The sequence below is a fragment of the Phalacrocorax aristotelis genome, chromosome 1, assembly GCF_949628215.1.
Source record: "Phalacrocorax aristotelis chromosome 1, bGulAri2.1, whole genome shotgun sequence".
Taxonomy (NCBI): domain Eukaryota; kingdom Metazoa; phylum Chordata; class Aves; order Suliformes; family Phalacrocoracidae; genus Phalacrocorax; species Phalacrocorax aristotelis.
The window spans coordinates 101,246,555-101,259,518 of record NC_134276.1 but is presented as its reverse complement, the minus strand read 5'-3'; the positions used below and the strand labels follow the sequence as shown (position 1 = coordinate 101,259,518).

At 39.0% G+C, this 12,964-nt stretch overlaps 1 protein-coding gene across 1 annotated transcript in view; it reads left to right on the top strand.

The window, feature by feature from the left end:
• Positions 1-12,964, top strand: part of SIM2 (SIM bHLH transcription factor 2) — a 61,593-nt gene that overhangs the window by 30,086 nt on the left and 18,543 nt on the right. Inside the window, exons 6-8 of the mRNA XM_075100293.1 lie at positions 4,566-4,651; positions 6,923-7,122; positions 10,943-11,049. Coding sequence (XP_074956394.1) covers positions 4,566-4,651; positions 6,923-7,122; positions 10,943-11,049 — 393 coding nt within the window. The remainder of the gene's footprint in view (positions 1-4,565; positions 4,652-6,922; positions 7,123-10,942; positions 11,050-12,964) is intronic.

Below are 12,964 nucleotides of genomic sequence, written 5' to 3'. Positions count from 1 at the left end.
TGTTCCTTTAATCATTATCACTAATAATAATATGAAGTACATCCTTATGCAGAGAAATTACATTTATTTCCTATTCTTCCTTTTCATAAAAGAAGAAAAAAACCCAAACCAAAACCAAAGCTGAGCAATATGTAATTATCAATATCCATAGGGTTTGAGTGGATTACTTTTTCTTCTGTGATATACATGGAAGACAAAAAACAACAAAGATTGTTATTAGTAGGTTTTTTAATGTGTTAACTCAGCTGGAACATCTCCGTAAGACTTTCTGGTCTACTCAGCAGCATTTTTTTTCTTGTCCTTCATTAGCTGATGTCTGCAACCTGTTGGTTTAATCTTTTCTCTGTAGCAGGCATAGTTTATACATAGATTTTTATCATTTTCTTAATGCTTAAAGGGAAGATGTTAACATCCCTTACAGTGATGCGTTCATACAGTTAACATTTCAGAATAATTAAATACAGTGGTTAAGCCTCAGTTATTCAACAGTGTTATATTCTATTATAATTAAGAGGGCTATTTTCCTTCAGTGTTGCTTATATTCTGGTTCAGTTGTAACATTTTACTATTGATTATTCTCTCAGTTTCATATAGATGTGTTTGCCACAGAGTTCTTTCAACCTTTAGCTGCTTAAGAACTGGTAGCACTTGATTGGTTTCCTCTGTTTCAAACCTCTTTTACCTTCTTGATAGCCTAAGATTCTTTCTGTTATTTATATATGCTATGCTTTCATGTTTGCTTGAAAGAACACTAGTGATATCAATAATTACATTACTAGATCTAGAAGCTTTACATTGTTATATTTTTGCAGTTTTTCAAAACTTAATTCTGACTGACAAAATCACTTAACTCTTAAGGATAACTCGTTACATTCATCTCTTACTTAAGCCTGAAGCGCTTGTTTTACATTTACAGTTTTTCTGTCCTCCCTAATTTGAGACTTTTGCTACATCCCTAAACATCTCCAGCCATTCTGCTTCTACAGCAGGTGCTGGCTATTTATGCTATAGGCTTTTTTCCTGCTTTAAAACTGAGCTTTCATGCCTACTATCTCCTCACAATTTTGTGATTAACCTGTGCAGCAGGATAGCATGCATTAGTAATCACTCTTCTCACAGCTCATCTGATTTCTCCTATTTGAATATTCAGCACCTCCCTTTTTGCTTGCTAAACCTTTAAGCACCTAATTTTCTTTCTACATTCTCTTCATCAGAGTAGACCATCCTAATTGTATCAGGTACAGCCTGGATGTGATATTTTAAGTTTTGCATTATATCGATGGATGTGTTAGCATCCAGCAGGATACCAGGGCTCTTTATTTCCCAATCAGCTTTACAATTGCAAATTTACTTTAGTGTTTTTTTGCTTTGTTACCCCCTTGTGCTACTTTCAAGGGTACTGGGGAGTCACACTGGCAAAGGTATCAGCTAATATGAGTATTAATTCACACTGTTCACAGTCTTGCACATCTAGATTCTTTACACGAGGTTCTTTTGGTCTTACTGCTCCTTTATATTTTGCAGTCTCTTGGTCAGGTCTGGAGATGGTTTTATTCCCAGTGGGTGCACACAAACACACATATGCACATAGACCCCACCAACGACAAGTCAACATGGACAGCAGAGCAGGGCTTTTGCAGGCACCACATACACACTAACAGCACTCACATAAGCATGAACAATATGAATGGCCTGGTCCTGGTTTTCCTTGTGAGTCAGTCTCAAGAGTTGCTAGCAGATTTTGTACTCATGCACACTTACAAGTATATCTCTCTTGTGGCTTTTGTATTCTTCGGCTCCAATCCTGCAAACACGATGCCAGATGCCATGTAGCACCTGCACATTATTCACTGGGCACCTTGAAACAACTATTAACCTTAACCAGCCATATAACAATCCCAGGTGGCTGGTTAAAACTGCTGTGGCACACTGCATCCACCCGTGCTATGGGACACACTGCATTACTGAATAACTGTGTTAACAGTTGTTACAGCCCCAGACCATCCAGGAATGCTCAGGCTCTCCTTTTCCCCTTTAGACACATTCTGCTTTTTCCCCCCAAAAATGACAACTCTCACAGTGGCACTGGGCTCCCACACAAACACAAACAATCACTCTTAATACACACAGGAGGAGGAATGCTTATCATAATGTATACACTATTTTGGCCTCTTCAGGTAAAAAGGCCCAGATTTTGTTTCACCACATGGGCTATCTGTCCTTTTGCTTACTTAAGGCATCTTAATATCAGCTAGCTCAAGCCTCAAAAATGGAAGCTCCCAGATGAATCCCCAGTTACCTCACAGGTAACTCTTCCCTCTTTAGATAGTGGGCATGAGAATTTAAGAGACTAGTGTTTGTTGGTTCAGCAACACACTACTAAAAAACTAAATCAATGACCAATAATTAATAAACAAATCATTATTAAATTACAGTTATATAATTTTGCACTTGATTACACACAACAACAAAGCTACTGATTATTACTCCTAAGTCTCATAAATCACATGCAGCTACTATTGAATTACAATCCTATCACCCTTTCCTTCCCATACCACTTAGTGCTAGGGTGCGATGCTATTCCTCTTTACTCTGTCTTCCTATGCCACACAGCATCCTTGCCCTTAAATTATTTTAATCACCCTCCTCATTTCCTAGAGAGCCTGTAGCTAGTTACAAGGACTGGTGTTCCAGGGGGACCTCTTGCTTACAATCTACCTTCCTGAAACCAGAGAGACAAGACCTCTTCTTAAATAATGAAATAATTACCAATTTTAAATAATAAAGGAAAAATTACAGTCTGGGTACTACTCTAGTTTTATAGATGCCTAAAGACCATACTGTACATCATAACCTATTCCTGGTGGAATAATGAAGTTAGTTAGAGCTGAGTGTTTCTGTAGCAGTGCACTAGCCTGCAGTAATGTTTAAAAGTGAAGGAAGCAGCAAACAGAAAGCTAGTGAATAAGGTACCTGGAAGGAGCCTGTTACTGAAAGAGACTCCTTTAGGTCTTGCGGCCAGACATTTGAGAAGTTTAAGGCATTGCTTCCAACTCCACTAATCATCTCTTTTTGTAGAGGAATGTAAGTTATTAAAGTTGTTAGCAACTCAGTCCATGTCCGCAGATAGTCTTTGTACCTTCATTACTGTGCATTAATTATTTTTTTCTCTTGGCACCCTTGAAGGGAGAAAGTTACCTTTATTTTGTGTGCATGGGACAGCAGCAGAAAGAGAGCAAGCGCTAGTGTTAGGTCACACAGAAAATCTGTACTGAAGCCATGAATTGAATCGATGTTCCCAACTCCCAGATCCATTCTTTACTCATGAGATCATGCTTCAGCAATAGTAATCTGTACTGTATGGCTTCCTCCCTCTAAACTGTATGCATTTGTATTTAAAACTCTATAGTAGATGTGCCAGTTCATTTAAGTGCCTGCTTTTCCCCATACGGATCTAATTTGCATTAGGAAGATAAATGGAAAATTCAAATACTCAGGAAGGCTGATACTAGTTGAGATACACTACATATTGCATTTCTTTTCCCTCCTCGCTAAATCCTTTTTTCTGTGGTTGTACCTTCAGACCTTGAAACTCATAACCTAATGTAGAGAGTTTATTGGTTTCTAGGTAGTGGTCTGAGGCTCAAACCACTGCAGGTGTGTGGCTAAGAGGTGTTAATTGGGTGATGGATGCACAAAAATCAGGAACACAACAGTTAAATCAAATTAAAGCAGGACTCCAACTGAATACAGCAGACTTTGGATCAACTCTGCCTGTGGGGAATTAAGAGGGAATACACACTGCAACAAATCGGAAAACCCCTCTGCTTCCCTGATTTTCCTATTTACAGACCTACCAAATGAGGTTTAGTTTCCTAACGGAGTTGTGTTCTGCCAAACTGCAACTTTCAGTAAAAATTCAGAACTGCTAGTGATGTCTGAACTGTTACTGAGAATAATTAACATTAAAGAGAATAGTAACTTATTCTTAGCAGAAAATATGTGTGTACCTGAGCACTAGTTAACTTTAAAACATTTTGGAGGTTATCCATGAAGACATTTCTTTAAAAACCATCTACCAAGATGGTTTTGGAAGTCAGTGAAACAGGTAATAATATTGTACATGGAGGCCAGAAGTTCACCAGTCTGGCCATGATTAACTACAATCCCATTATTACAAAACCAGTGAATTTTCTTGTTTCCCACTCTGCTGTTATTTTGGAGAGTACCTTCATTTACTTATGCTCCAAAGGAGGTGTTTCCTTCCTATTATCAATATGGGCTGGTACCTAGCTGTTCAGAAAAAAGGAGAATGCCTTGTGAAGGGTGGTGAAAACAGAAATTTGGAGACCTAGTCATGCTGACTTGTCCAACTTTCACAGGGAATCCTAACATGAAGGTGAAATTAATTCTGAGGGCAGAGACTGCATGGGAAAATAGAATGGCTGTCTTCTAGTGCTGCCTAAGGCTGAGACATAAACACATAGGTTAAATCATGAAAGGCAATGTTATCGACAGTTTTGAAATCTTCAGTAATAAATAAGCAGTGTGGTTTATGCTTTCAGAATATGAAATTGAGAGATCATTTTTCCTGAGAATGAAGTGTGTCCTAGCCAAGAGGAATGCAGGATTGACATGCAGTGGTTACAAGGTAATGTATATAAGCTTCCCCCCACCCCCTGCAAGTATTTAACAGGTGAGGAGTTTATTTATTTAGATTTTTTAATGTATGAGTAGCTGAAAGCAAAGTCTCTGATGGAAAGAATCAGAACAGATGCAAAAAATGCCACCGCTGATTGCAGATTCCCTTAGTAATGCAAGTCTAGACTCTCTCACAGTAAGCTGGACATCGCTTTGTGGCACATTCCCACATCCTGATCCCTGATCTTCCAGACTGGGGAATTGGCTGGAGTACAGCCACGGAGGTGCAAGGGGAGTACACAGCTAGGTCTTATTCCCCTATGCATCTGGGGGTAGCAACCCAGACACAGGAACTTGGAAATCTTCCCATATCCCTCTGCCTTGGGGTTACTGTTCTCTGGCTGAGCAGCCACCCAGTTGCACAAGACACCTCATTGGCCTGACCAGAATTACCTCAACATTAATGAGACTGTAATGTTACCCTAAACAATCATTACTATCAACTCAGGGTTGAATTGTACTAAACCACCAAGTCTGTTTATAAATCTTATAGTTTGTATTAATTTTCTATTTATTACATTAAATTAGAAGCCACAGCAAATGCTGAGATTCTATAATAACACCTGCCATTCAGGTAGTTCTTATTTTCAGCTTTATGGTTGCCTTTGCTGCTCTCTGAGCTACATAGTATCATTTAAGCATCAGGAGAGAAGGGTACTTCACATACAGTCTGGTGGGCATTCATTTTGTTTGAATCGTTCAAAAACAAAAAGAAAAGCATGCAAGAGAAGCAGAGCTCTTTCAAGGAATGTGTTCAAGGTCCAGAAATCTATCTGTCTGTTTACACTTCTATTACCTGGTTAGACTGATAATTCTTCATTACATGGACCCCTGTTTGCTCAGCTGCTTCCCAGAAAAAATTATTTTGTCCCAAACCTGAATCTGAAATCAGGTAAAAGAGTAGAGCTTGTAGCGGTGGTATCTCTGCATAGGTTTCTCCACACCCCACTACCCCACCCACACCCATTTATGACTGCTAATCAGAGGGATCACCTTCTTCCTTCTTTTGCTCACTATTAAAAGTTTACGCAGTGGAACATTTAAGGATATATTCATCTAGAGAGGTGTTTGCCTAAATTTATTCTCTTTGACTGTACTCAGAGTCAGGACTTGATAATTTTGAAAATATCACCTGATTAGCTGAAGCACAGGAAAAACTCATGAATTGAATTGTGAATAGTATGGGATTTAGTGGGATCTGCTGAGAGATCTTAAATAAGTTTTGCTTGCTACTGTACTTTTGCTAAACATACTTACCACTTGGTGATTGGAGAGGACGAAGGAAGGTTATAGAGGAGGAGCCTATTTATAGGTGACACTTTAGTAGGTTGTTCAGGAGCACTAAATACAGTGGAAATTAATTCCTTTCCATTAACACAGTTAAAAGGCAAACAGATACAGAAATTAAGCTAAAGGATGTGTAGTATGCCTGCTGTTTGGACTAGAAAATTGGCAGGAGCACAAATGATTTCTCAACACCAGTACTACATTAAATAAATTTTATGTTCTGGAATAGTCCCCAGATTGCAATTCCCCCCCCCTCTTTAGCTGACATTGTGAATTTTTACAGTCTAACATGGAAGTTATTACTCCTGTGATTAGGAATTGTATATGGGGATTCAGCAATCTGGTCTCAAGACCCTAGGCTTGGTCATATGTCAAAAGAATGTAATCTGAACTTGACTGGAGAACTTAAAACTAATTTGTAGTGCATTTACATATACAGCAGTTGATTTTTATAAATGTGATGCATTAAACTCCACTGGATTTTTAAAGTGTCTGTTTTTCATCAGAATAATAACTCATTAAAATGTGAATGTTTATATATATACATCAGGGTGTGCGTGTGTGTGAGAGAGAGTAATTTAAAAAAGCAGCTTCCAGATTTTTTGATTAATGAACAGGTATTCTGACTGTATCTACAAGAAATCTATATCAAAGAGGGTTTAAAGTATTAACTAGAAAGCAGTCTAGATAGTCCCCAAAAAGCATGTGCTTTAATACTGGATTAATCAAGTTGGCAGTAAACACAAACCCTGCATTTACTGTGTTTTAATCTCCATTTATAAATTAACCACACTTCTGAAGCTTTAACAGACTATGCAGTATTTAAGTGGTATAAGGGTGTATTGCTTTATAACCTAATTGAAGCTGGGTGGTCAGCTACTTGCAGCCTCTTCCATTGCCATCAGATATTGAGTGTGTTTTCTTCTCATGCCAGGTGATCCATTGCAGTGGCTATTTGAAGATACGGCAGTATATGCTAGATATGTCTTTGTATGATTCCTGTTACCAAATCGTTGGACTGGTGGCTGTAGGTCAATCTTTACCTCCCAGTGCAATCACTGAGATCAAACTTCACAGTAACATGTTTATGTTCAGAGCAAGTTTGGACTTAAAATTAATATTCCTAGATTCCAGGTAAGCAGCTATTTCATTTCTAGCATAAAATGTTTTCAAAGTCGAGTGTTATCATAAGCTACAGTGGTTTCCAAACAGATCAAAATATCCATGAAAAAATAAAGCAGTCCAAAATAGATCTGGACACAAGGATGACATGGGTCTTCAAAACCCTCCAGGTAGCTGGGTAGACCATATTTTGTCTTGAATGCCAACATATAAGAGCCTGTACAATTTACCTACAGTTTCAGAGAGTCAACTAAAGCTGCCCTGCTGTGAGTAATTGGCGGATAAGCAGTAATACATTTTTACTTTGAAGGACATAAATTTTAGCATATAAAGCTAGTGAAAGGAATAAGGACATACCATCATCCATAATTTGAAAAAAACCCGACCACTGAAACACTGAAGTCAAATGACTTTCTGGGGTCGTCCAGGAAGTTTTTGACAGCATAGCAAGAAAACATAGTCTTCTGTACTTTAGTATAATGCCTTAATAATGAAACCAACCCTACTAATGGGGTTGTTAGAATAGGTTGTTAAAATTAATTCAGTTGGCTGCTACAGGAAAACACAGCCTTCTTTAACAAAACTTGGGAAAATGGCTATTGCTGCGGAAAGAGAACCCTGCCTCCACTCTCAGCTGATATAGCTCACATGCCAGCTAAGAGCACAAAACCAGAACTGATGGAGCTGTGAAATGATTCGTGCCTCTCTTTGAAACATGCTATCTTTTAGTATACAATGATACTGTAGTTGTACAGTGCAGATTTGTACAGTGCAGTTCAAGACACCTTGAGGGGAAATGCCCAATTCCCAGACGGTATAACAGATTTGACTATTGACAAGATGGTCATTCTTCAAAAACCCCTGCATGTGGAGCAGTATGTCACATACTCTCTCATTTCCCTGGCATGCTGGATTTGCAAGAAGTAGAAATTGTATTCATGCATAGCAGTAAAAAAGAGTCTGTAGCCAAGACAGTGGGGTAGTTTTGCATGGCAGGTTAACCATGCAAGAACGTGCTCTTTCTCCACGCTAAGTAAGAGGTAGTGGGCCATCAGCTGCTAAAATACAAATAACTAGCTGTTTCTGGAATCCTTTTTTTCTTTCTTTCTTTCTTTCTTTTTTTTTTTTTTTTTTTTTTTTGGCATGCTTTACTTAATGTAACAGCCACAAAGAAGCACAAGGGGTTTAGAAACATGTCTTTGCATGTGGAAAAAAGGAAATGATGTGCCTAAGAGGAACTGCCTGGAGACATAAATGTCTTCAAAGGAGACAGTATAACCAGAGATGTTGACAGGAGCACAGATAGAACCAGTAGTGTTGCATAGCTGTGTTTACCAAAAAGCAGATGGGTGTCATACACACACACAGGACAATCAGGGGTATTAAGCATTACCAAAGACCTTTGCTCTCCCAGCTGAGCAAACCAAATTATATTTGCTCAGAGCAGGGACATAGGAGGAATAAGACAAAACTGTTTTCAGGCTTGCTTCTGGTATCCTTACATGGAACAGTGTTGCTAGAGCTTTAGAGGTAACAGTCAGAGCAGACAGACCAGTAAGAAAGCCATAGGAAAGAGCAGTTAAATTAGCCTTTCTAGTCACTTGATACAATGCAAAACATGCAAGAGATCATTTATCAAGGTCACTGGAAAAAGGAGACAGTTACTTTCCTCCAAAGTCATCTGCTGCTTCTGATTTTGGTGGTGCAGCCTATGTGTTTATTGCTACATGGTTTACAAATGCTTTAAAGAATTCTAGAGGGCAGAACTCATCCTTGGGGCAAGCTCGATTTCCTTCTGTGTGCCCTGTCACGCGCAAAGAACATCTTTCAGAGCCCAGGCTCCCTACAGTGGCTTATTGAGGGATTGGTTTAGGGTGAAGGAAGTCAAGCAGCTGAGTTTATGTCCAGATTCAAGCTTTTCAAAAGTTTGGGTGTCCTTGTAACTGTGAATGATGGTGTTTTGGCCCATGGGAAGACCAGCTTCCAAGTGAGGCTGCACCTCCAGAAATATTAACACCTGACTTAGGTTTGTGGCATTTTGTTTGTTTTTGAATTAGCTGTCTCTGTACTTGCCAATTAAGTGAGCAGGATGAAACTGCCACCCTTGTTTTAATTGCACTGAAGTCAGAAGGAGCACTAAAATCTGAATGGGATCTTTTACCAGTATTTCACCATGCTGATAGGCTTAAGTGAGAATTTGGGCCCCTAGAACTGTAAGCCAGGAAGGACAGTGCACACTGCAAAGTAGGAACACGAACATATATTCACATATCCTTCTACAGAAAGAAAGGACTTGCTCATTCCGCATTGGCAGTCCCTGACCGAGGCAAAGGCATAAGGCATAGCTTGGGGAGGTATGGATGTATTTGTACTGTATTTATAATAAATCAGACCACAAAGGCATTTTTTTTTCTGATTTCCTTCAGAAGAATCCCACCCCCACTCCTCTCTCTCAAGTAGAATGTAAAATCCTCAAGTCTCTGTGGGGTCCACATGATTGCTTAGCATTAGAGTAAGAGTAAAGAAGATGCATAATAGTTACAAAAGAGACCGAAAAAAAAGAGTAATCAAATTTTACAGTATCTGTAAGACCCCTGTATTCATTTTTGTAGGTACTGCTGTGTTATTCTCTAATACAGTGTATCCTCCTTAGTGTTTAAGTTCAGACCAGAAACATCCGTTTGAAGTGAATGTCCTGACTGTCCCCATTCATTGCACTGCAGTTCATGTCGTGAAGAGGCCTTAGGCCTCTGGCCTCTTAGAACTGGATTCCTTCTGGATGAATCTAAACTGGAAGAAAACCTCCAAGAGCATGTCTAAGGCACTCCAACTATTATAAAGCTTTCAGTCCATAGGCTTAGGCTAGAGCTAGTCCCAAAATTAAAATATGCAAATGCACCTGCTGTGCAGAAGTAGAACCTCAGCAGTAACAATTTTACTCTACAGATTGCCTGCTAATGGACAGTGTTGCTTGTTAATGCAGACATGCCTTTGTAAGGTACAGCTGTTCTGCCTTTTTAGGTGAAGAAAGCTCAGGACAGCACCCCCGGCCTCAGCAATACTAGGTAAACAGCCACATAATGGCTGAGTTGCACAATATACTTTAAGGATTTTTGTTCTCAAGCAACTATGCTAAATAGTCAAACATCCATTTTGAACTATGAAATTTGACTCTTCAGGTCTGACCCAGTGTGAGGCTGAGCAGTGTAGTCTGGTTCTTTAACATCTGCAGAGATGCTGCTGTTTCAAATTTGTTCCATTATTCTACTTCTCATCATGTGAGGATGTTCTTCTGAAGTCTAGCTTCAGCCTTCCTTTTCTTAGCTTGTGATCTTCATAGCTCCTTGTCTTTCCACATTCTCAGCTGGAATAAGCTCCTGCTTCCTTCTTCTCTTAGGCATTAGCCTGAATTTATTTATAGACCATGATCACAGCTTCTATGGACTGACATACATACTACACTTGTATGTTTGCAAAAGCAAATGAAAATGTGTCAGCAGTCCACAAGAGTAGTTTTATTGTTTCGTGAATGGCTCCTCAACTGGATCTTTGTGCAAAGGATCATGCATGGCAGTGGCAAAAGTCCAAAGTGGAAATCAGTAAAAGAACTCTTTTTCCTGCCTGTGTGTAAGGCTGGCCAGGGAATAGCTGCACCTTGCTTTGCCTGGGTTGAGGGGGTTTATTTTCTTACAAAGATGAGGATTCTGTTTCCAAAACTAACATTTTATCCTGCAGTTTTTAGGCACCTGATTTGTTGGCACAATCAAATGTTAGGTTAATGAAACTGAATATTCCTAGAGATTGTGCTTATTATGGAATCTTCCTTTTCCAGGGTGACTGAATTAACTGGATATGAGCCCCAAGATCTGATAGAAAAAACCCTCTACCACCATGTTCATGGCTGTGATGTGTTCCATTTACGATATGCTCATCATCTGCGTAAGTAAAAGGAATGCTAGACTGAAACTTATTAAGTAGAGCGAGAAGACAACAAGCACTATGCTGGAAAGTAGAGAAAGCTTTCCAAATCTTGACTGGCACTACATTTTTCAAAAGTGCTTGGCTATCACTTAAGGAAACCATTAGTTCCTAGAAAATAAGCTAGATACTCAATATGCTGTGCTTCTGGAAAAAAAAAACCAAACCAAACCCATATCAGGCCATTTTTATCTTTCTACTTAAAGGATCTAGGCTTTTTTGAAAATTTGGACTTGATTCTGGGTGGTGAACTGCTGAATGAATAAAAACAAAAGAGCAAGTGAGTGAGTAAGAGGGGAAAATCTGAACTTTACTAGCCTCTGTCGTTAAAAGAAAAATTATGCAGCAGCTCCCCATTCCTCTGAAATATGTTAGTAATAATCATCCCATGTTTGAAGTGAATGCAAACCCAAAAAATCCTTAGATGAATGTTCATTAATAGCATGTGGGTGAGGTTTGGAGAATGGAGTGTCAGAAAAAAAAATTACACATTTAATAATTCCCCATCTGCCAAGAGAGACACTAATCGTATCTTCAAACATCTGGATTTGGGAAGTAGTTCATTCAGTAGCACATTAATTTGAGAAGCAAATTGAGGGAATAGCTGAACTCTGGATTTGGCTCAGTCTCTGCTGCAGCCCATACGATGCAAAGATGACATCCAAAAACCCGTGTCAGTGAATTTTTTTCCAGATTGCTCCTGTGGGCTGAAAGCAGCCGGAGTCAAATCCTTCTCTTAGGCTTCCTGAAGGAGAAAGTAGTTAGTTCTTCACCTTAATATGTGCTGTTCTTGAGTATCTGGAATGTAAAGGAGGTTGTAACTGTATTTGGCAAGCCAGTGCTGAAATTCCAAGCGCTGAATTCTGCTGATGGAAGCGTGTGCTACACCTGGGAAAGCAGAAGCTGGTCTTTACAGCAAGTTAATATTTACCAAAACACCATTGAATACTCTGGGCTATTGCAGACTAAAAAGTAGAATGACCAGGGTACATGGTAATGTCCTGTTGGGGGCATCCTCTTTGTAGTGTTAACGCCTGCACCTGGATGTGACTGTTGACCGGTACAAAATATCACTAATTATTTTCACAAAACCATTTGAAATACCTATGTCAACCAGTATAGAGATGATGCCATTATAGCCATGATCATCTCTGGAAAACAGTTTCCATTTTGGAGCAGAGTGATGGATAATTCTATGTGCGTGGTAGAAGACTTGTACTTTGGCTGCCAGTTTGATCTATTTATGACTGGAGTTTTAAATAAAGAGACAAATCATATTTACTGAATTAACCCCCTCACTGACTCCATCCACAAGAAAAAAAAAAGCCTCAACCAAGCAGAATAATTAAAAGCAGTTCTCTAGATACTGCATCTGAATTACAAAGATAAATTGTTGTAGAAGAAAAATGAGAGACACGTGCATGGAAATTTATGAAAGTTTCAAAGCAAATAAATGCCAAGAAGAAAAAATAATGGCTAATGGTTGGGCAACAGTGAGAACAGTGCAGAATCATGGTTAGAATACCAAGTAATAGGAATTATTAAAACAGATGTAAAGTGTACAAACTTCCTCTGGGGAGCACTGTTACAACTCCCCCACCATCCATCAGTAAACGTCTTAGGAACATGAACAGTAAAGGGCTGGCAAGTTTGACGTACCATTCTATAAAGTAATCTGATGATTAAGTGTCATCTGATGAAGAAATCTGGAGAGAAACATCTTACACCTAATAAGGGTGTTAAGGAAAAAAAAAGAAAAAAAAGAGGCAACCCTAGACTAGGGTAACCGATTGCATTTTCAAAGAGGAAAAAATTTCCCAATTGAAGACCTAAAGCCACCAAACTTTAAGTTAGGCAGCACAGAGAACAAAACAAA